General features: G+C 35.8%; 1 protein-coding gene across 1 annotated transcript in view; it reads left to right on the top strand.

Moving 5' to 3' along the window:
• rims3 (regulating synaptic membrane exocytosis 3) overlaps positions 1-26,220 on the top strand; it is a 130,152-nt gene that overhangs the window by 8,381 nt on the left and 95,551 nt on the right. The window contains exon 2 of the mRNA XM_056480160.1: positions 16,214-16,497. Within this exon, the coding sequence (XP_056336135.1) occupies positions 16,248-16,497 (250 nt within the window). The 5' untranslated portion in view covers positions 16,214-16,247. The remainder of the gene's footprint in view (positions 1-16,213; positions 16,498-26,220) is intronic.

Raw genomic sequence — 26,220 nt, 5'->3', positions numbered from 1 at the left:
AGTCAAGTCATTAAGAGCAAAATGTTAAAGAGAAATAGTTAAAGGTATAGTTCATGTTGTTATTTACCAATTCTAGTTTTATTAATTATTAATTTAGGGTCAGTCGGTGCTTTTGAAAACACTATTGGTTGGATTTTGGGAAGGAAGAGGGTGGGTCAGTCGATCAGTCAGTCATCCACTCAGTCATTCAAACAGTTGACAGAGGCCTCTAGTGGATTTACGTGAGAACAGCAGGCACAAATGACACTCGCAGGAGAAATTTGAGATCTCAAAAAGCATACACAGCGCCCTCTGGTGGATTCTCGAAAACAGAACTGCAAAAAACACACTTCCTGGTACGTATTTGGCACTCTCCAGAAATGTATATAGCGGTACGTTTTCAGAATGAGCCTGAATTGAAATTGGCCATAGTGTGTGAGTGTATGTGTAAGTGTATGGGTGTTTCCTACTGGGTTATGGCTGGAAGAGCATCCGCTGTGTAAAACATATGCTGGAATAGTTGGCGGTACATTCCGCTGTGGCAACCCCTGATAAATAAGGGACTAAGCCGAAGGAAAATAAATGAATGAATGAATGAATGAATAATACACTCACTACAGTTTGAAATAATCTGAATTAGAATTAAACTAGAAAATCTATATTAAATCAGCTTAATATTAACTTATTATTTAAAAAGAAAAAAACTTGAAATGCATCAAGTGCATTTAAGCTTTTATTTCATTAAAACTGTACAATCAGCGTACACCATTTAAAGAAATTAGTTCACATTAGTAATCATTGACAAGGGTAAAAAATTTATTTTTTTAAGTGCAAATTTATTAATGCGATTAATCAAAATATAAGTCATTAAATTCAATGTAATTACACACAGGCACACACAGAAATATTTTTTGTAATGACATTATTATATGAAAGTGATTTACAGAATTTACATTTTGGCTGAACTATTCCTTGGAAAGAAAACAAAATTGAAAATAATTCGTTATATAGTTTAAATCGGATGTAGCTATGTTTATTAATAGACATAGAACATAGGGTTTCTAAAACAGATTTGCAACTCCTACCCATTCTGTCCAATATCTGTGTCAGCAGAGGCTACAGTTAAATAAGAAACATGAGATTTGGAAGAGGACTGAGAGAGGAAGCAGTGAGGGAGGAGAGCAGGAACGTAGGATGACAGGGACAAGAAAAGAAACATGGAAGGGCCATTGAGTTTGCTCATTTACACATGCGCTGCTTGTGGAAAAGATTGGCTTTTCTGTTTATTAAAAAGTCCTGAAATTCATTAATTGTAAAAAATGTTTGCCTCTCTGAACCTTGTAGATTTAAAGTTAGTTCACCCAAAAATGAAAATTCTGTTATTAATTGCTCATCCTAATGTATTTGTAATGCCCTGAGACATTTGATCATCTTCAGAACACAGTTTAAAATATTTTACATGGAATCCAAGAGCTCTCTCATCCTCCAAATACAGCAAAGACTTTATTTGCCTATGTCTTCCACATCAGGTCACCAGGTCAGGGAGATAGGATTTTATTCATGTTGCATTGATGACTCTAATGCCAATACATCATAAATGTGCCCCATGGCTGGATGTGGAAGATATTGGCAAATAAAGTAAACTTTTACAGTTTTATTTTTAATGCAAAAGTGTTCTTGGAACTTCTTATGATTAAAGTTGATACAGTGAAGTCACATGGAATGCTTTGACAAAGTTTTTGGTTCCTTTTCTGAACATCTTGGGACCATTACTGTTTAAGGAGGGTCAGAGAGCTCAGATTTCATCTGAAATATCTTAGTTTGTGTTCCGAAGATGAACGAAGGTCTCAGGATTGGAATAACATTAGGGTGAGTTGTTAAAAACCTTATAAATCATAATAATAGACTTTTTATTTGTTTGTATTAAATAACAAATTTTGATATTTAATATTTGTAATTTTTGTGTTTTATTTTTATTTAATGTACAATTACTGTTTATTTCCTTTATTTTGGTGTACCTCCTTTCCAAAACACATTGTCCTAACGAGACATGAAGCAATCAAAGTTAAATTCTTCAACACCATCAGAGTCTTTTACCTAACCAGCCTTTTTCTTTTTTCTTTTTGGCAACTATGTTTGTATCCAAAATCACGTTCTTCCCTACTATATTGACCTTATTCTTTAATGCGTATGTGCGCTCATTTTTGCTATAGTTTTAGCTGCCTATGGGAGAAATGACTAGGAATGATAAAGTGCAGAAAACATTCAAACTACTTGCTCTACAAACAAGCGTGTGCATGATTATACAAAGCAGAATCTTATAATTAGAAAATATCAGTTTGCAACATCAAGCAGAGTAACAAGCTATTTTTAAGGTCTAAAAATTAATGAAAGTGAATGAGTCAAAAAGATTCAAATAGCTGCGCCTGCTCGGACGCAAATAATAAGGTGAATAGTATGTGAGAATGTAGTGTGTGAGCTGAGTGGTATATCCAAAATCAATTAATTTTTTTAATTAAGTAGGTGAGCATTCCCAGACATGGGTTGCGTCTGGAAGAGCATCCGCTGCATAAAACATGTGCTGGATAAGTTCGCTGTGGCGACCCCAGATTAATAAACGGACTAAGCTGAAAAGAAAATGAATAAATGAATTAAGTAGGTGAGCAGTACCCAGATGGCCTACTATTTCTGGCGAGATTCTGTAGTGTGCGTCCAATGGACACTTTCCTATCCTATATCGAGAGAATTCTTGAATGGAGTGAAGCAACTGACGCGGACACAAGACATCTGTATATAATGTATATTGACAAATGGCAGATGTAGTACATCCATATTCCATTCATACTCACATTCATACTACACTCAAATTGCTCGTTCAAACTACTTAGTTAAAATGAGCTGAAACAACACAACTCTCGAGATTTCATTGGGACAACTTATTTTTTTATGTTCAATCCACATAAATTTGTTAAGTGTTTAGTTAACTTAATTTGTGTTGGGACAACATGAATGGATTGTGTGGAACCCTAAATTTTTTTTACAGTGTACATACAAGACACTCTTCTAATGGTCATGCAGTAAATTCAGATTCAGATGTACCTTTACAAGTAGTAGATGATTTCAGACACAGCATTTGCAGCCGATTCGAATGTTATCACTTGATTGAATGGGCATTATCAGTGGTTATCAGCTGATAGATATAGGCCAGTAGTAGGGGCCTTCTGCACCTACTGGTAGCCTCAGAAGGCTGTTATCATCCATCCACATGGTTAATCAGCTATAGATCACATATGGCTGTGGCCAGAAGTTAACGAGAATTATTTATATTATTTATTAAATTTCTCATTAATTGTATTTTATTAACGTCTACCCCTACCCCAACCCCAAACCCAACCGTCACAGTTATGTAAAAACAGATCTGGATCTGGAGTCTCGTATTAGTATAGCTGATTAACCATGTGGATGGATGATAACAGCCTTCTGAGTGTACTAGTAGACACAGAAGGCCCCTAATGGCTCATATCTAGCTGATAACCACTGATAATGCCCATTCAATCGGGCAATAACGTTCGAAACGGGTGGCATTTGACTCTTTTAGCTGCTTATTTCTGTTGTGTTTTGGTAGGTAAAATTGAGTGTATGGGTGTTTCCCAGTGAAGGGCATCTGCTGCATAAAACAAATACCAGAGTAATTGGTGATTCATTCCACTGCAACAACCCCTGATAAAATCAGGGACTACGCTGAAGGATAGTGACTGAGTAAGTGTACTGGGTACAGTGAAGTCTAATACTGTATATAGCATCGTTATGTGTGTGTGTGTGTGTGTGTGTATGTAATGTATCTAATGCACATTATGTATTTAAAAGTAATTGTTTGTGTTACTTTACATGTTCATTTAACTTTTAAATAAAGGTTTTTAATACCTGCCCAATGTGAATAGTCACGAATGTAGAGTGTTTTCAAGAACATGTATAAACTGGATCATTAAAGAAGTAAAGCAATTAATATTTAAATATGTCCTCATTTGACAATGGTTTTAAAAATGTACAATTCTTCAGTTCTTTCATGTATAATTTCTCAATGTGTCATGTTAATCTATTAAAAATGACCAAAGGCTGGTACAAAATTTTCAAGCAAGCATTCTCAGTGTGTTAATGGAGAGAGTGTTGTGGGTCACTGTAGTTCAGTTCATGTGTGTAAGTGAGCGTGACTGTAGCATTACTCATGCTGTGACACAGCATAGTTCGTCCATTGAGAGAAAGCATACAGACAGCATGTGGAGGACTGTGTTTGAGTTAAGTGTTCACACATCCCCTACTTCTCTTCACTCGCACCTTCATATGTGTGATGTAGAAATGAACCAGCCTCAAATCACTGACTGAGTGCAACTTGGAACATGAAGTGACACATTCTGTCTGCAATGTCAGAATATACTGAAATAGAGGAAGAGGGAATAAAACAATTGCGATGAGCAGTAATGGTCAGGAGTTTACCAAAATCTTATTTCATGCTATTATCTTAGAGCATAGTAACTGTTTGTTTCACAATATTGTTATTTTGGCAAGAATTGTTACCAAGTAGTATACACTCACTTACCCCTTTATTAGGTACACCTTATCGGTACCAGGTTGGACCCCCTTTTGCCTTCGGAACTGCTTTAATCCTTCGTGACATGATAGCATCATGCAGTTGCTGCAGATTTGTCGGCTGCACATTCATAATGTAAATCTCCCGTTCCACCACATACGAAAGGTGCTCTATTGGATTGAGATCTGGTGACTGTGGAGACCATTTGTGTACAGTGAACTCATTGTTGTCTTCAAGAAACCAGTCTGAGATGATTCACAACACTCAGGTAGGCTGTGATGTAGACACAATGCTCAATTGGTACTAATGGGCCCAAAATGTGCCAAGAAAATATCCCCCACAGTATTACACCACCACCAACAGCCTAAACCGTTGATACAAGGCAGGATGGATCCATGCTTTCATGTTGTTGATGCCAAATTCTGACCCTACCATCCGAATGTCGCAGCAGAAATCGAGACTCATCAGAGCAGGCATTGATTTTCCAATCTTCAATTGTCCAATTTTGGTGAGCCTGTGCAAATTGTTGTCTCAGTTTCCTGTTCTTAGCTGACAGGAGTGGCACACAGTGTGGTCTTCTGCTGCTGTAGCCCATTTGCCTCTAGGTTTCAACTTACTGTTACTGTTGTCTTTCTATCAGCTGGAACCAGTCTGGCCATTCTCCTCTGAACTCTGGCATCAACAAGGCATTTGCACCCACAGATCTGCCGCTCATTGGATATTTACATTTTTTTCTGACCATTCTCTGTAAACCCTAGAGATGGTTGTGCGTGAAAATCCCAGTAGATCAGCAGTTTATGAAATACTCAGAACAGCCTGTCTGGCACCAACAAAGTTTCCAAAAAACAAGTTTTGTTTTGCAGTGATGGCACAGAAGAACCATTTTTGGTTTCTCGCAGAACCTTACGGTCAATGTTTTTTTTTAAATTAGAGTTAAAAATTATTTTAACATTCTTTTCTTTTTTATAATCAATATTTTTATTCAAATTTTGTTGTCAGACACAAACATAACAAGCTTCTAATCTAACATAACACAGTTTCTATTGTTTGTACCTTCTACCATCTTGTGGAATGTACCATAATATTAGCCAGTAGTGTGAATGCTTTTGGTAGCAGTTAAAAAGGTTTTCCCTGTGCTATCAAACCTTAAATCATAACCTGTGTTTTCAATAAAATAAGTACATTTCTCTCATCTGGTGGATTGATTAATAACTGTAATTATATGTATCCATTGCCCAAAAAGTGACGAGGCCAAAAGCAATTATGATTTCAACTCTATTAACTGTAATTTGATTAATTGGTTACTCATGTGTTCCACACTCACCCAGACAGCTCAATGAAATGCAGTGACTCAGTGACCGTATATCTTAGGAAAACATGATCTGTCTTGATTTTAACTTAAGACACTGCAGGCAAAAACACAGATTTATTCAAAAACCTGTCGATTTTGACATTTTGAGCTTGGTGTCTCACAGCAAGAAGGTCCCCATTTTAAACCCAGGGAAGGATGAGGTCTTTCTGTATTGAGTTTGCATGTTCACTGTGTGTCAACGTGGGTTTACTCCTGGTTCTCTGGTATAGCTGGGTGGTATGATGGGATATATTGGTACCACAGAATAAATTGTTACCTATAATTGACTTGTTTATTCCAATGCAAATAAGTGGGTGTGGCTAGCATACATGCAGGAGCATGTGGATTACCTGTGGATTTAGAGCAGAGATGCCCAAAGTAGGGCCCGGGGGCCAAAGTTGCCCTTTGTAACCTTTGATTTGACCCACCATCCCATGTAAGAGGAGAATGAGAATGATGGAGAGGGTTGGGGTGATAGCGTTTAACACAGCGATCTTTATTTCTAAATTGACATACTTTTTTGTTTGTTTTATTGCTTTTTATTTAGAGCAAACTGAAATTAAATGTTTCAATTAAATGTTGTAAATAAATCTTATTTTATTTTAAAATGTAAAAACTGTCATTCTACGGATAGAGGTCTATGCCAAAGACAACGGTGAGCAAATCAAGACAAAAACTAGTCTAATTCTGTTAGAAATGACATTGTTTTGTTTTTACTGTAATAAGTTCATTATTAAATGTAAAAAAAATTAAATACTTAAGGCGATGTTTTCTAGTCATTGTTAAACATTATTAAATAAATTAGGAAATTATCCATGGCAAATATTTACCTTCGGCCCACTAGCCTCAATCAAGTTTGGTTTTTCTTCATAAGAAAAGGTTTGGGCACCCCTGATTTAGAGGGACCATTTTGCATTATAGACTTGAACCTGCGAATGTGAGTACAGAATAACTCAGTGTACAATATCCCTCAGTAAGTTAAACAGTCTCTAGTGTAACACTACAGCCTCTCTCACGTCCTAATGCCCACGCAGCAACACGGCTGATTCAAATTAGACTACAATGAAAGTAAAATAGACAAACAGCATAAAGTTATGTCATAAAATGTCTTGTTTGATATATTGGCCTACAAATATCAGCAAAAAATCTATATTGTGGTTTATAATCATTTATAATATAATAATTTTATCTAATATAAGACCTTTTCATTTTCATTAAGTTTCAATTTGCCTGTGCAATACCTGTTTTAGGCTGTTTTTCAGAGAAAAATCTTAAAATGTTTTTTTTCTCTAGTACTGAGCCATACATCTCCAGTTCAGGAGCACAACCACCAATGTATGTTTCAGTCCTGACAACTTCTGGAGTAATAATTTCAACCAGCGTTTATTGGAATTGGTATGAAATATACATAATCTTGATTTTGGCTGAAGAGATCAGCTAGGGTTATACTAATATAGTTTCTGCTGTTGTAACAGAAAAATACAATTCTTAGTTCAGTTTCATGAAGTCAAGTTAATGAAAAGTATAGCTGCTTTAAATGAAGTAACCTCCTAGCAGATCTCTACAGGTGGTGCTGCAATACTAATCACATAGTATTCCAGGCCTAAAATATACAGTATATGATTATGTGGATTAGGAAGTTCTTCTGATTGGCCAGTACTACTGCAAGTGAATGGACCAAGTGATGATGTTTAGAGTTTCATGCCTAAAAAACATTTTACTTTAATATGTGAGAAAATTAAACAAGAATTTTAAACCTCACTTCATCCCATTTTCAGATTTTTGTGCTAGATTTGTATGCAAATTAATGCATATTTAATTAAATAATGGCTGGATATTTAAACATAACATATTAGAAAAGTTGTAACTCCAAAATATGTTTGCAATTCTTAATGTAATCCATCAACTGGGGAACTACAATAAGTATTAGTTCACTTTTTACCTTGTTCACCTGCAGTGTCTTGCCTTAAACTCACGCAATGCAGGCTGCGATTTTTGTCATCATCATTCCAAAGAGGTCAAAAAAATTCATCTCTCCAACCCATAAAAAGCACCATAAGAAGATAATGTGTTGAGCACAGGTCCAAATTAAGAAATTCCTGTATAAAGAAGTGGGTTAACGGGCCAGTGATGGATGGGTGGCCCATTTTCTCCAGTGAATAATGATGACCTCTCCACTTCTCGGAGATCTGTGCTGCTCTGCTGCGGAGAGATGATTGAGCGAGCACAGAGAGGGTCATTTCGGCATTCACTTCACTGTTGAACTACTTCTGAACCGTCTGAGGAGCCGGGTTCTGCTGAAGTCTACAAAACTGTTAGAACAAGTATTTTGACAAAATTGTTTAAGTGCTTTTTTAAGAGCACGAGCTGACACCAGCATGAATGCACAAGTTTTTGTGGATTAATGTTGATCTATCTAGTGGACAAAAGGTAGATTTAGACCAACACTAATCTCATACTGTACGCAGTTAGGACTGGTCTCTAAAATTAATAATTTAATTAGAATTAGTGGCTTATTGATATAAAATTTTCATACATTTTTGTGTTTTGTGTTGCCCCTATTTGGTCTTCATGTGTATATATATCCTGAAACTAATTTGTCAAAGCATTATTATTGTAAATGTAAATCTAAATACAAATGTTAGGTAAAAATCTAGCGGTTATTGATTCAATCTTTATTCTTTTTCTCCCTAATTTCCCAAATTTAATTAAGACCCCTTGTTATTAATATGTATATTTTAATGGCTTTGGACAATTCACTGAATCTAATTCATATCTGATGTTGCTGTTCTATGAGGGTTTCCAACTGACTCATTAAAACAAAGATTAAAAACTATGAATTCGTCTTATTAGCTCATTTGAATTAGTCTAATCTCATTTGTATGTTGATCTTCTCAGACTGCAGTCACAGTTAAAACTGCACAGTTGTTTCCTGCAGTAGTAAATCCACCTCATCAAGCACTCTTTTTGCTTTTTTATCTTTTTAACACCTAATTTTTTCAAACACATTTGTCTGATTAAATTAAAAGACATCAGAAGCAATCAGGACATGATTGCTTAAAATTGCCTAGGAAAATTTCTTTGTGTAATATATTCTCTATTACAGTCAGACAATAATTAAATCAGTATTTTTAGGAGTATTTCACTCAGAATTAAGAAAGCCATGCCACTTAGTCTTACTGCTGGTTTTAATAACCTCTTTAAAAGTCTTGTTGTTAAAAGTGAAAAAACTGAAACTCCTAACAATTACGTGATGCATATTATAAATGTAATAAGTCATTTTGTGTCAGATGGACTCCGTAGATAATATTTTTAGTTAACTTTGCAAACTGAAACCCAACTCCCACTTCTAGTGTGATTTCTAATTGAACTAATCTAGTTTTTTGTAATCTAGTTTTGATTTGTTGTAATTTTGTTGCAATTTATAATTTAGCGAGATGCTAAATTGTACTCTGATCTGATTCGATGATTTATGTTAAGGTAGGGATGGGCGATATTACAAAAAAAAATGATCACAATATTGTCTTATCATTCAGAATGGATAATTATTGAATTATTATTTTTTTTAACAATGTGTTAGGTATTTTAATTTACCAACATTACTTAGGCAAATAGTTTTAGTAGTCAAAAACAAAAATATTTAAACAAAATATCTCATCTCTTTGTAATAAAATAAACATAAGTGTAAAGAGACTCTTAAACTTGATAAAAAAATGTTACAAAGTGTGTGCAATGGTAAAATGTAAACTCTGAAACTTTAAGATGTGAATAATAATGATACAGTAAACCTCAAACTCTGTAAACAAAACTAATTGTGATAAATCTGAGCTTTTAAAATCTGAGCTTTGAAGTAAAGGAACCAGCCATCATTTTTCAAATACATATTGCAACAATACAAATTGTGAAGTTGGATGACTACATTATCCCCTATGCTAAACATTCTTTCAGATGGGATGCTAGTGGCTGGGATGCACAAGAAAAGAAACCAAAAAGCCACTCTGGCGACATCCTTACATCCTTTTTATTTACAATATCCTCACTGCTGCTGGCCACCGCACTCATTTTCACGTGTGTTATTCTGAGCTGATGTGACAAGCACGTGGTTTCCTTCACCATGTTCAGTGCGCTTTGTGCTCACGCTCACCTGGTGTCTCTCATAACTAGGTGACCATCAATAAGTTTTCTGAATGACAAACAGACAAACCATTGCTGCCGCTGAAGTTTATGGAGAAAAGTAAAAAGCACTGCAATTGTCTTTGGATGCGCTGTGTTTGGCTGAGGTCTACCGTTATTACTGTAATGTGTATATTCTATACAAAGTGTGAAGCAGATTGTTTAGTTCTACTTGCATTCGTAAAAGTTCAGATATTTTTCAATTAGGTGTACCTGGAAAAAGCGTGTCATGTGTGCGCCGCTTGCACAACATGTGCATGGCGCTCCCATGTGCGCCTCGTGCAAATCGGCAGGCTCTATTGGAAATGACAACTTACACCCCAAGCTTATTGCCATTGCTTCCACGCTCAGCAGACACATTTTATTAAAACTATAGCACTTCATACCGAAACTTAAAGCAAACTTTTTTAGCATTATTGACAATGGTGTTCGGTCAATAAATACTGATACCGATTTTATCGCACAGTCCTATGCTAAGGTAAGCTAAACGTGTTCCCACCTAGTCCAGATCAGTTGAATGGTTTAAAAAAATGGTCAAACTAAACAGTTTAACTTAAGGCTGGGTGATACTAAAATGCTGAGATGCAATGCTAAATTGGAAAATCACATGGGTTGTATCATCATATCGCTTGTAAGATTTTTCATAAGGCATTATTGCTGAGTACCTCTCTGCATTGCTTGTGGGCTTTTTGTTGAGCTAAGATAGAGGTATGACATGCTTCAAAATCTAAAGGGTGGAAGTGGTAAAGATAATGAAATAAGTTGCTTGTGTTTTCATACTAATGCTTACACACAACAATGTTCTGATGTTTGTCAGAAGAAAATAAACCAAATAAAATGACACATTGCTTCATTGCTGCTAGGCATGGGACTAATTTGACGTGTGTATGTTATGCCATATTTTATTAAAACCATAGCGTTTCCTAATTAAAAAAAATGTTATTGACAATAGTTTACCCTCAATAAATACAGATACTGATTACAACTCTAGGAAAGCTGTAAAATGAGCCAAAAAACGGGAGTATCCCATCAGGACATAACAAACTGGATCCACTATATCCACCTCTAGTTGACCCCAAATAAGTCACACTTCATCTGTGAGGCGCAGGTCAGCACGGGTGATGTCTTGCCAAAATACAGTCTGTTCATTGAGACGTTTGACAAAAGGTGCCCTATTAATCTGTCTGTATCAGTGGCCGCAGTTTTAGAACTCAGCTCTCTTTGATTATCTGTTTCGCCCCATTTCGGCCCATTGTTCTCCACTCGTCACTCCCAGCCATTCAGATCCCACATACACACCTAAATCAAACTGATTACTATGATGAAACTTAGCCAGCTCTCTTTTCATTTGATTTTCATTTCAAAGAAGCATTAGTGCAGATCCAGCTCTAAATTATGATTATTATCACTCAGGGAGGCAGGCTGATTCATTTCCAAGAGGGACGACTGAAACACTTGAGCTGATATGAGGAAAGCAGATCAAAGCGAAGAGTGGAGAGCAGGGGGAAGGGGATGAGAGAAAGAGAATGGAGAGGAGAAAACAAACAAACATGCAGATGCTGTTCAGAGTGTAGATCTCACAGGATTAGCCTGCATTTTCTTTCATTTGCAGCTCTAATTCGCACAGCTACTCAACCTGAGCCACAAACCTGTCTCGCGCTGCATTGTGGGAAATTTTGTGCTATTTTCTCGGAGAGTAGATTGATTTTATTTGTCAGCTCACTCTCGCACTTTTAGATGTCATGCTGGGTCTGCTTTTAAATAATTTATCAGGCCAGCATTATTCTGCATAAGTGAGCCAGAACATTTTATGTCTTTTTATTTATGCTGAGCTAGGTCAGAGGAAAGAAATATGTGCAGCAATTTGAATCACAATGTTGCACCCAATGATATGGTCCTTTTCTATGCTTTGCTTGTGGGAACAATGAAGTTACCTTTGCATCGTGACACTGTTTGCAATTCCCCCTCGATGCTGCCCATGCTGCTGTGAGTGGAATTTAGATTAATATTTGGACCACAAAAGAGTAAGGAAATGGTGTTGTATGCACACCACCTTATGCCCCATATGGTGACACTTACGGCTGCAAAACCCAACAGGTGAACAAACCTAAACTTGTTTTAATTAAAGCAAATGTAAATATGCATATAATAAATAATACAAATAATAACAACATTATACGAAAGCAAATTGTCATGAATAAACTGAAGGCATGGAGGTAGTGGTTTTTATATTTAGGTAAAAAATTATAATTTTTGTAACATTTTAAACCTTTAATTTCTTTTCATATGTAAAGATATATGTGTGTATCTGTGCATCCTGTGTGTATTAAGCAATGTGTAAGTGTTTGGACTTGCCTAGGCGCATAACTAACGCGCTCTGTGCTGGACTTTAGACCAGTTTTAAGTTGGTCAATGGCACAGTCTTGTTTCTCAAAATAGCAAAATGCCAACAGAGCGCCTTAACACACCTCCTTTATAGATCAGCATGGCCATGAGTCCACAAAGTGGATTTCGCTATTTAAAGAATGTGGCGCAAAACGTGCAAATTAGGGTTGCAATGGTCTGAAAATAGCAACAAATCTTGCAAAACACGTCTTGCGCCGTATTGTGCCGGCTGTATGATAGGGCTCTAAGTGTTAAAAAAACTGAATACTGTGTAAAATTGTACAAATTAAGATCTGAACTATGCACATTACTAAATAAAATTATTATTTTGGTATAATTACCCTATAAAATGTACACAATTTCATCATAGATCCACATCTCAATTTAACAGTCTTATGATTTTTTTCACATAGCATCATGGTGGCGCATTGGGTAGCACAATTGCCTCACAGCAAGAAGATCGCTGGTTCGAGCCTCGGCTGGGTCAATTGACAATTTTGTGTGGAGTTTGCATGTTCTCCCCGTGTTTGCGTGGGTTTTCTCCGGGTGCTCCGGTTTCCCCCACAAGTCCAAAGACATGCGGTATAGGTTTATTGGGGAGGCTAAATTGGCTGTAGTGTATGTGTGTGAATGAGTGTATGGGTGTTTCCCAGTGATGGGTTGCAGCTGGAAGGGCATCTGCTGCGTAAAACATATGCTAGATAAGCTGGCAGTTCATTCCGCTGTGGCGACCACTGATTAATGAAGGGACTAAGCTGAAAAGAAAATGAATGAATGAATGAATGAATGAATGAATGATAATAATTTAATATTAATCAGACCAGTTACTGGTTAGTCACAGAAATTCTTACGATATTATTGTCGTTTTGAGATCATTTTATGTATCTGATTATATAAAGATTATATAACAGCATAATAATGCAAATAGTCATAAACACTTTTAAATACTTATCATTCTTAATGTTATTTAGAGTCTATAATTTGATGTCATAAAGGTAAATTATATATACTGTTAAATGTCCTATAAGGTAAATGCCCAATTAAAAACTTTGACACCAGTGAGGTCGAATGTAAATGTCATTGTAAAATGACTTGAACGTTATTTGTGAATTTGTCAATATAAATTGCAATGGCAAAAATTGTTGAGGTCATCTCTAAGTAAGGCAAGGCAAGTTTATTTATATAGCACATTTCATACACAGTGGCAATTCAAGTATTGCACGAGAAGTCAATATATTGATTATTGTGACAGGCCTACATAGGAGTAGCTTTATAACTCTTCAGATGAAGTCCAGATTAACTTATTTATGCAAACATTGATTTCAGAATGCACAAAACTTTATATTGGTCAGATTTTTTGGTGTTTTTGAGCTTGTTTTAAAGTCATACTACAGTGTCTTTCAAAATCGCTGAAATTATACTGAGGGTTTAACATGCGTTTTTGTTATTTAAAAATAGTTCTTTTATTGTGTGCAATTCACTGTTAGTTGTGTAGTTTCAAGCTACACTGACCACTTTGTTTTTAATTCAATGAAAATAACTCACTCAAAAGAGTCATTTACCCCTGAAGCAGACTGTATTGTTGGTTTTTACATGCAGCCCATGTAGTAAGTGCTACTGAAAAATGTTTCCTGCCATTATTTCTTGGCACACTGCCATTTTATTGCATTACATTTAATACAGAAAGCAAAATCTCATTTACAACTTGGGGAAAATACATGTGAAATAAAGCGGTGCTGGAGATTCTGCTGCACAGCAGGACTTGCTGACATATGAAAGCTTGGTTCATTAGGTAACTTGGTTCATTAGGAAAATAATGATAATTTTAAATATTTTCTTTTAAAAATAGACAATACAAAAAGAGGTATATATATATATATATATAATGGTATGCAGGGATGCTCATAATAACCGATTTACTGTCAACCGAAAGGGTGTTTTTTTTTTTTTTTTTTCTGCCTAAATGTGCAACACATATTTGTTAACTCGCAAGACGGTAACACATGCAACCATACGTGACGACAGACATATTTTGCAAAATGAAAGAAGCAAAATGAAAAAAGGATATTGCTGGTCACAATTTGACACAGACGGGTTGTTGCCAAACCAGCGCTGATGCTGATTGCCTCTGTCCTGGATCCTTGTCATAAATACTTCTATTTTTACACAATTAGAGAAAAAAAGCCGCAAAACTAAACTTTCTGAAATGTGCACTGCTTTGGAAACAAGCCAGTCACAAGTCGGAGCGTCTGGATTTTCTCTCCATCAGAGCGCACTCCGGCATCACTCATAAACATAATAAGGCTATCATAATCATAAACAGATAGGCTATAGTTGTTATGATTTAGTGTACAACAAACAAACCAACCTTTTTTTTACATTTGGAAAATGTTATTTTACAGTTATTAAAAGTTCTTATAAAACACGAATCAAACAAATCCAAAGATTTTCTTCCCTAATGCTAACTCAGCACTAAACTTGTATTTTGTAATTTTGTAGCTCATAAAACATGCATGCAAATTAATGCAATATCATATGTAAACAACAACATTGTTATTTGCTATAGGAGCCTATATTTTTACTAAAAGTCAACATATGAGCCGTGTCACAAATAAAAGCACACAAGCTCTAAGGTAAAACCAGACGCTCAAGACATAATCTTTTAAATATTGACTTGTATTAAAATGTTGACAGAGGTTTATGACTTAAGATTAACAGCGGAGCATTAATTAAATGCATATTTTCCATGGAGCGATCAATTTGAGTTAGTCTGCTATTTTTAATTGACGGAAGAAAAAAATATATATAATTGGAAAAAATAATAGCCTATGCCAGTTCTTACAAAGGATTCAGTCAGCGTTTTTTGTTTTGTAATCAAAATTTGTCATGTATTTGAATTATGTTATTTTATTCTTTTTATTTAGTTTATTCTTTATTTCTATGCTGTTGTAAACACTGCAGGTGCATGAAGATGTTCTGTTGTTAATATTTTCGCATGTTAAAATAAATCACTATTTTAAAATGCATTTTTAATGTGTCACAAAATAGACACATCAATTATTTAATAATTGAAATTAAATAATAATTTAATTGGTGGCGCAGTGGGCAGCACAGGTTTGAGGTCGCTCGTTCGAGCCTTTCCTTGGTCAGTTGGCATTTCTGTGTGGAGTTTGTATGTTCTCCATGTGTTCGCATGGGTTTCCTCCGGGTGCTCTAGTTTCCCCCACATGTCCAAAGACATGCAGTACAGGTAAATTGGGTAAGCTAAATTTTCCATAGTGTATGTGTGTAAATGAGTGTGTATGGGTATTTCCCAGTGATGGGTTGCAGCTGGAAGGGCATCCGCTGCAAAAACATATGCTGGATAGTTGGTGATTCATTCCGCTGTGGTGACCCCAGATTAGAGACTAATCTGAAAAGAAAATGAATGAATGAATGATAATAGTTTAATATTAATCAGACCAGTTACTGGTTAATAATCGGTTAACGAGCGGTGGTTGCCAGTTGCCAAAATTAACCGAAATGAGCATCCCTAATGGCATGTAACACAGAGGCATGGAGATTCAGCCTTGAAATGACAGCAATATATAAATGTTTAACTAGCCGGAAGTATGAATTGAGTAAAGAATGATGTTTGGATTTAATATTTGATGTAAAACTTGCAAAGTCTGTACCTAGATTGGTTTCATAATAAAACTGTAACATCTCTAACTTTTGACCCACTTTTTTGTTTGCAGCCTCAGTCCACCCCTGTGACCAGAGGCTAGGACCATGATGCTCAGCAGCTCAGTAGACGTACCCAGCCCAGGCGGGATGAGTGCAGTGGCAGCCCGAAATGTGGTCCGCAGTTCTAGCATCAGCGGGGCCATGTACAGCTTGGAGAAAAGCCCTAGCAGCACAGGACCCGACGGCACCAGCCTGACCGGAAACAAGAAGCGTCGCTCCAGCCTGGGAGCCAAGATGGTGGCTATTGTGGGTCTGTCACAGTGGAGCAAGAGCACACTGCAACTCAACCAGCAAGGTGAGCAGCTTTCAATACTACAGTCAGCTTTCTCCAACTACCCTGCTCTTCTGTGTCAGATATGCTTATTTTTTTCTTTCACCTCAGTTTTCTCTCGCTGTCGCACCCTGAACAATTTCACAGCTCTGTTTGTATTCCTGCATGTGGTGTAACTTTTTTCTCACTGCTTTTTTCTTTATGCTTTTCTTCACCTTCGTTCAAGTCTCTTATCCTTAGTTGACTTTACAACACTACCAACTAGGGCTGCACAATATATTGTTTCAGCATCAATATCACAATGTGTGCATCCGCAATAGTCACATCGCAGGATCTTCAATAATGTGTTGAAATTTGAATCAATGCAGTTGATTTGAATCAATGCAGAGTTGAATTATAATGGAGTAAAAGTTTATCATCTGCATGCGTTTTTAAAGAAATAGTTCACCCAAAAATTAAACTTTACTCACTATTTTCAAAGGTTTATGAGGTTTTTTTTTTAATGTTGAACATAAAAAGAAGATATTTTAATAACTCATAAACATTTGAAACAAGTCAAAGGTGAGTAAATATTGAGTACATTTTACATTTTTGGGTGAACTATCCCTTTAAGGCCTGTTACTGTGTGAACATTCCAACATTTCAGAGTTTAAAACATCTGGCCACAAGAAATTTTAGTGTTTGTAACTTTAATAAAAAATTACATTATATACACTGTAAAAGTGCATTTATCCGACCAATGATAGAATCCAATGAATGGTTGAAGGTTTAATGCATCTAAGCCTTTCCTAGCACTTCTGAAAATAATTCTGTAATTTGTTAGAATTTATTTATATTGGCTTTCAGCTCCGATTTTAAAGTGATCATAAAATTTAGACTGTGTTTCTAATTAGTAATGGATCACATTTATGAAAAGTTAATACATTTGGATATTTGATTATCTCAGATACACTGTACTTTCAGTTATTCTTTCATTGGAGACCAATTGTTGTTCTGAGTCCATGTGTGGTCAATTTTACATGCCTTCCCTATTTGGGCTCGCCAGCTTGATTCTTAGTCAGAGGTTTGCAGGTGACTGGTACCTTTTAAGTCGGCCGCCTACTGCTTGCTCTGTGACAGAAAAGGTAGTCTACCCAGTCTTTTACCATACAACTTGCCAGAAAACTAAAGGCCTACAAATAAGAGATACCTGCTTCTTTAGTTTTGATCCTCTAGTTTGATCCACACTGGCTGTAAAACGCCAAAGGTCAACAAAAGTGTCCAAACAATTTACTGGTAATAATGAGTTCAGTCGAATTCAAAATCAATAAAATACAACATTTTATTTCTCAGGTAAGACAATTGCCAATTACGTGATCAAACATTCAGAAAGCCAGTTCAGAGATGATACTGTATATATACAACATCCGTTACTCAAAGATAAATCAATTAGTTAGAGATGCATACCTGACCAGAGAAGTACGTTGCAGCATTTAAGTCTCAAGAGATTCACACGCTGCAATGGGGTGTCTTGGCTACAAGATCCCAATGACATTTTTGCACCTTTTTCTTAAATGCTCATCTCAGAACAAAGAACCATAAACTAAGGATAACAAAAGCTTCACCTGTTTACCCAAAAATGAATCATGGGGTAAAAAGTTCATAATTGACAGACAATTTCACACTTCAGTAGGGCAGACTTTTTTCAAACTCAGACAATAATTATCATAATACAAGTGACTACTGCAAAATTTAGACCATTAACTAATCACAGGGACATTTAAAATGATACCAAACACAACTAGTTAAAGTTATAGATTCTCAAGATACACCATATGAAGAGGATGAAGATTCGGTGTGGAATGTCAGTGACCTGAGCTCTGATTGGAAAAGGGATGGGGACGGCAGAGAGAGCACATGATGGGTAACTGAGGCAGTTAAAGAACTTGCTTTCTTGCAGATGCTACTCAGACTAGAAAGTTTATTGTTTTATTGCATGGCAATTCTTGTGGTCTTGTCTCAGGAATTCCATAACAGTTCTCAGGGTCTGATATTATGGAGAAATTTAGCCATGCTTGCAACAATAAAAACTATGCAGTGTTGAACGTTCAATTATCTGTACCTGAATACAGTTAGACTCTCCAGAAAACTATCATTCACGTTTATCTTTGCTGTATTTTATTTATCTATACTGGTAAGTTATTTGTTATATGTTATTCGAGATCCAATTCCCTACAAAATCACTCCAATCAATCTAAAATGAAGAAATCTTTCCAAATAAAGCTGTATTGACATCGCAATATATATCACAGAAATCTAAAATACAGCAATATCAGATTTTTCCAATATTGTGCAGCCCTACTACCAACTACAGTCAGGCCGCCATGAACAGTTTTAGAGTGTCTCTATTATGGTTTTTTTTGGTTATAATTTTTATGCTGTATGCAGTGTAGTTGTTTTTGAATGTAAAAAGTCTGCAAAATTATCAAAATGCAAAAGGATGAATGGACTTACTGCCTACCAAAAGGAAAAACTCATTCCGAACTGCCTGTAACTAGTCAATATGTCACTAGCCGGGTTTCCATCCTAATGTAAAAGTAAAATTTTCAAAATAGCAAAAAACAAAAATTTCCAAATGTGAATTAGGCTAATCATTAGAGCAGCTGACTGTAGTAGTATTGGTAACCTAACCAACATAAAACAAGGCACTATCAGCTGAAATGTTCACTATGTCAGAGTTGTTTAAGCAAATCCAAACTCACCTCCAACTCAAAACTCACCTGAAATGAGCAAATTATTGTATTTATATTTAAAATTTGCCAGTTCCACCACTCATTTCTCAAGTGGTACTTTAAAATGTGCATTAACTCAGGGTGATGGAGGCACAGCTATTGACTGTCCACAAACAACGTCTACTTTCGTTCTCAAACACTGCAGTTGTAGCTGAGGCCTGTTTGGTTTGTGTTGTCAGTTATCTGTTTTCTGCGTCGTGAAAGCAAATCTGCTTTGCTCACATAAATTGATTTATTTAAACCGGTGACCTCATTACTGTTCATATGACTATATATCTAGTGCTGAAGAAGACTCTGCAGCTGAAATCTAGTTATTGTAATGGGTGTTTGGTTTCTAATATGCTATGCAATCTGCAGACCAGTCACAACAGACTGGACTGTCTGACCAATCAGAGCAGTGTATGCTTACAGAAGGAAATGGTTTGAAGAGACCATGGCTCTTATGGCTATTATTAATTGATAGGCTGCTTGATGTTGCATTGATGCATATAGCACACAAGACAACAGTTTCAGTCATTGTTAATTCAAGAGAACTCTGAGCAGGTACCAGATACCCAAACAAGGCACAGGTGAGCATCATATATGAGTAACTGGGACTTGTGAAGCTGCCCATCGATGGGTTTGCTCTTTAGTGTTTGAACTTTCAGCAGTGAAATTTAAACCACACTGAACTGAACTAAACTGAACTCTGAAAACTGAACTGACACAGTTTCATTTTACTAGAACTTCTATGTTAAGCTGCTTCGATACAATAAAAGCACTATAGAAATAAAGATGAATAAAGTTACTATGGAACATAAAAGGAAAAGGAGCTAAAAAGGAACCAAGAAATCAGAAACAATAGGAGGCACTAAACATCAAAATAAAAGTCCTAAAACCCACATTTTTTATTCATTACATTTATGTTCACATTGTTTTATACGTGGTTTTGTACCTTTTATTCTCTGCACCCGCCATAATTGTGTGGTGAGTCTCTGTTTGTACTTTATTTCCTGCTTTTGTCATCTGTGTTCTTTTATCATGTGCCAGTCACCATTACCTTACTCGCTGTCTAGAACTGTTCTTGCACAAATTACATAATATTTTGTATTATTTATCCTAGGATTTTTCAGTTGAATATTCTCTGTGTGCTGTAGCGTGTACAGTATAAATATATAAATGTTTTTAGTAGGTCAGAAAGTTTGTACAGGTTTTGGTAGCTTGTGTCTAATTATTTATATACTCATATGAGATATCAATATTTCCACGGTAATAATAATGATCTATTATTATTATTAGTAGTAGTAGTAGTAGCAGTGTAACTTAAGGAGGCAGAGGAGCGATTCCAAATGCAGATTTATTCAACAGAATGGTCAGTCAGGCAATGGTTAACACAGGAGCAATCAGGTTCATACAGATAATCCAGAAGTCGTTACTTATGAACAGGCAAATGGTCAAAACTGAAGAAGGGGTCAGATAAACAAGGAACAAGGCTAGGAATAGATTACATAAAACATTACAAGGATCAAAGAGCACAATTAGACATAGAAATGAAACGCTTTGTAAAGTTAGAGGTTCGTTTGACTAACAAACAAGCAAATAACACTCAGTAATGAGTGTGAGCAAATGTGTTGTATAAATAGACTGTGTAATGAGTCCTTGAGCAACTTCAGCTGTGAGTGTTTGCAATCAGATGGGATCAGGATCTGGTGTGTTACGCGGTGCATGCTGTCATTTGTAGTCCATTTGGTGGATGAGTAGTCTAGTTGTAGTGACTGTAACAAGTAGTATAACTGTAGTATAAGTAGTATAATTATATTGAATTAATAAAACTATTAATAATAACTATTAACTATGCTACTAAACAGACATATAAAATACTTAATAAAATGAACAGTGTTGGGCAGTAGCGCTACTTGCTTAACTAAATTTCTCAGTAGCGTGGCGGTAGCGTCGCTACTTTATAAATCCAATAGCGTTTCAGTAGCGAAGCTAATTTTTTTAGTCAAGTAGCGAAGTAGCGTCCACACAAGCTACATTTGCCGATCACAGATCAATAAGTGACAGCACCAACATTCACGGAGCTGTGAGGCCGGTGTCTAGCCGATGAAGGTAAATCCATATGATGGCGAGAATGATGATTTCTTCTTCTTCCTGTTTTACGATGGTTGACAACAAACTTTTTGGTGCATTACTGCCACCTCTCGCTCTGGTCGGTGACGTCGCAAATCAATCATTGGGCTGACACGAGAAACTTGCTTGATGGAAAGATGACTGAGAGAGAGGAGTCAGGAGGAGGAAAACACCTGGTTTTATTGGATTTTTTTGTTTTTGCTGTTATATACTATACCTTTTTTCTGTTTGGTACAATATTATTTACAGTAAATAACTGAACTGAACAATTTTGCCTCATATGATTCACTGACAGTTTTAATGATTACTAAGATATGCATGATAATTTAAGTTACTTCGATTTATAAATGAAAACTGAAAAAATAGCTCAGATGTAGCTAAGCTACTTTTGCAAAGTAGCTTTTAGCTTAGCTTGCTACATTTCCCAGGGTGTAGGTTTTAGTGTAGTTAAGCTACATTTTAAGTAGTGTAGCTAATAGCTTAACTCACTGCATTTTTCAGGTAGCTTGCCCAACACTGAAAATGAATAAACATTTTGATTGTAATTATTTGTATTAAACTTGATGTTTTTTTATTAAGTATACATCTCTTCTACAAACGCACTTTCAGCCCCCTATTATACCCAGACAACTGCATAGAAGTGCATTGTAATCTGCTGAAACCATCTGTTAGTAACTGGCTCTGAAAACAGCAGCTCAAGCACCAGTCAAATGTTCTCAAGGAAGTGTATGAATTTAGTCATCTCTTTGTATTTTAATAGGTGCTGGTATACAGGGAAACCCTTTCATTTGCCTGGCTTTGTATGCGCTTACTTGTGGCCGTAGGATATTAAAGCTGCATGTGTGTTAGTCATAATCAAGCTCTAAACAGACTAACCTTCCCATCACCCCACATGACTCACAGATGACTGCTTGTGTGGCTGAGTAATGCAGCATAACCTTGGCTTCTCTCAGGAATAAACCTGCAATTCAATTTAGTTTATTTAGAAAAAAAGAGAGAGTGAAGTGGATTTCACCAACCTGAGTAGTGATGCGCTGATTTCTGTTTTTTTTTTTTTTTTTTTTTTGCAGCCAATCTAGATTGTGCCATTTTAACAAGCAAATTTATATTTTTTTACAGCTAGAAACAAGAAAGAAATATGAGTGCATTAAAATGTGTTTGAACAATATGCACTGATCTAAAATTAGATCTACACAAAGATGCTACTTACAAATTGGACAGATAGTGATTTCAATTTCAAAATAGAAAAAAAGTTAAAACTTAGAAATTTGACTTTAGCTTTGTGTAATTATGCTGCAAAAACATATACAAAAAAAAAAAAAAAACCAGTAGACAGGCTGAATTAAAGTGCAAATTTATTCTCTGTCTGTAGATGGAACTTATAGAACAGCACGAATAACAGGTAACTAAACAAGGCACAGGTGAGCATCATATACGATAAACTGGGATTTGTGGAACTTTGCATCTTGTGGAGATGCCCAAGGATTTGCTCTTCTTTGTTTTGAACTTTCAGCAGTGAAAACGTATATGCATTTAATGCATTTAACAGGCATTATATGTGTGTAGGTAATCTAAAAAGAAAACATGGTCACACTTTATTTTAGGGTACATTTCTCAACTATATATAAATCACACATATCAAAAACTACAGTGTATATATATATATATATATATATATATATATATATATATATATATATATAATAATCCTGTGTATAAAAAGAAAATCAAACACGGAGTCTCAAAAACCTTTTTGTCCGAGGGATTACCTTCTTCCGCCATTTATTCACATCTTCAGCTGATGCCAGAACAGCAGAAACCGTTGCTACTTCACAAACATCACTTTAGAGCTAGTATTTGAATGATTCTCTAGTGTAATGTCTAAAGTGATGACAAAACAAGTCATTTTTGCTCACATTTTAAAATAATAAAAAGATTGACTTAGAATGTCACTTACCTGATTTATAATTATTTGTTCAGCTGTAGTTTGAAATATACGCTGAGAAAATGCTGTTTTTCTCCCCTAAGACCTTATTATGTGGTCTCTGTCACCATCTTGTGGCGGCACGTCAATAATCACTTTCTTTGTTCTGCTCAGACAGGTTGATGGCAGCCGATGCACTGAATCTGATGCTCCGAAATTCTAAATATTTTAAAATAGGCACTATTCTTATAAATAAACTGCATAGTTGCAATCTAAACAACTACATTCTCGCCTAAAAAGCCTCAAAAGTAAATTGTGTTGTCCAAAAGCAGCAATATTTGTCAAACTGTAGAGTGTCCTTAGCTTATCGTGGTATGTGGGTGGAGTAATACACAAAGGTAAAGGGTTAAGAGGCTGTAAGAGTGCTGTTATTTGTAGAATATCGCATGGCTATTAGCCAATCAGATTCAAGAACCAGACAGAACTGTTGCATATGTTTACTAGCATTAGAGAACTTCACAGATGAAATTAACAAAAATCCTGCTCATATTTTCTTTACTTTTTGAAACTTATAAATCTCGCCTAAACATAAGCTGTAGTAAAAACTCTGCAAACCCAAAAATCAATCAACCAAAAAAAAAAAAAAATCAACCAACAATTCGTTTTATTTAATGTCGGAAAAAAGCACAGAATCGTATCAGCATTAAATGCATAAAAGTACATTTTTGTTCAATTTGTTAATTGCAACACTCTTCATTCTTCAACATGCAGCCTGAGTGAAATATCTGTGCTCTGGCCTCTTTTAATGCTCAGTTTACATACTTTATATTATTAAATTATTGCAATCATTTTTTGTATGCACTTATTTGACTGAAATAAACCAAATAAGTTTGCTGATTGCCATATCAGGTTCTGATTTCTGGTCCGTCAATCTGTGTGTTTCTAAACCTGTAGAGGTTTGTGTTGTCCCACTGCTCTTTATTTCTTTTTGTACCCTCTTATTTTTGCTCTCCTTCGGTGTAATTGTGCTCCTGTGGGGTAATTACAGACTCTTGGCTGTTGGAAATTTTCGTGTAACACTTTCTCCCTGTAAGGGTCAACAGCAGCACACAAGCTTTAACACTGTCTGACGACATGAAGAGTCTTGGCAAACCCAGAACAAACTGTCAGAGAAATCAAAGCTGCCAGTTTATACAATGTTTCTTTTAACATGCACATAATGCTAAATATATTTTGTTGTTAACAAACTTTATCTCTTACAGGGTTCAAATAAAATAATGGATTCCATTTATATTCATGAGGGTTAAGCTGAACTGAATGAACCACAAGATGTTAAATAGGAAATCAAAAAGTCACACAACAGAGGAATCAGATAACATGAGTGATCACAATTTTAATTATGCTTGTTTGTTTCCTGCATATTTTTTCTCAAATTATTTTCACTCTGTACTGTCAGAAAACTTCCTTTCCATTATATCATACTGGGCATTGAAGATGGACATAAGTTTCAAATAACTGTTCCTTTGATTTTCTGTAGTTACTCCTATATTATGTTCACCTGTGCCTTGTTTAGTTGAGATCATTCACCTGTGTCTGGTACCAGTTACGAGCTTTTATATCAGGGGTTTTTAAACTGGGATTCATGAACACACAAGGTCACAAAGCAGTGTAAACAAACTAACAAACTAGTAATACAATAATGAGTAGAAAAAATATAATAATCAACTAAATTGAGAAACTAAAATAAACTAATTAGTTATAGTACTATTCTATTTCATGTTATAAATGGGATCTTATATTTATTAAAACTTCAGAATTGACAAGTGAAAAGCTGAGCTGAATGTGACTGAAAATTAAAGATTTAGTGTTCAGTTAATATTTATTGCTCAGATCCAGTATTTTTTGTTTATTTTAAAGCATGGGTCTCAAACTCAATCCCTGGAGGGCCTCAGCTCTACACAGTTTTTCTCCAATCCTAATCAAACACAGCTGATCCAACTAATCAAGGTGTTCAAGGCGACTCTAGTATTATACTTATATTAAGCTGTGGTTACACTGCACTTTTCTCTCCGTAGACTTCAAATTATACGCACGTGAATGCATCAGACCGGAAACACAAGCTCGACAAGTTTCGCAGTTCGCTGGAGTTGCAAAGTTCAAGCTTGGTAAACTCTGACCTATGAAATCGCATCATGCGACTGGGTGAGACCAACCGATGATCAAAACATGACCTCTCTGGAAAGAAATTTAAAATATAGACTAATCGCTTGCTTTTTAAAAATTTCTAATTATCTTGTTTAATCCCGCCCCTTTTCGCAGAGCCGTACAACAGAATTTCAAATGCACAAATTCTAGTGTGACCGCAGCATTACTTTTGAACAAATTGATTAATTGGATCAGCTATGTTTGATTACGGTTGGAGCAAAACTGTGCAGAGCTGCGGCCCTCCAGGAATTGAGTTTGAGACCAATGTTTTAAAGTGTGATTTGAACATAATCCTGAAATGACCCATATGTGGAAAAAAATAATAAAAGACATACCGTATTAATACATTTATCTGGAACATGCTAGCAATGTGAAAATACATTCTAGAAACTGCATATTAGCACTCTAGCAACTACCGATAAGTTTCTTTAAAAAAACAGCAACTATGATTTCAAGTTTATGCTTATTGCGTTCAATGGAACTTGGGACCATAGTTGACTAAAGGTGCTTTCACACCTGTGAATCGATTCATTTGTTCCGAAACAGGGATTCAAATTGTTACAGTGTTGCTCTTTGTTCTTGGTGCGCTTCGCTTTCACACGGCAAAGTTTCAAAACGGACCAAAATAGCTAAAAAAAGTCATGTGTGAGTAAACTCTCCTCACATTGGTTTTGTTTTAGGGTTTATTTTGCAGAGTCCCGCTCAGCTGTCAGGGGTGGGGGGAGGGGTGGTTTT

Source organism: Danio aesculapii, chromosome 19 (assembly GCF_903798145.1).
Source record: "Danio aesculapii chromosome 19, fDanAes4.1, whole genome shotgun sequence".
Classification (NCBI taxonomy): domain Eukaryota; kingdom Metazoa; phylum Chordata; class Actinopteri; order Cypriniformes; family Danionidae; genus Danio; species Danio aesculapii.
This window is presented reverse-complemented; position numbering and strand designations above follow the sequence as displayed.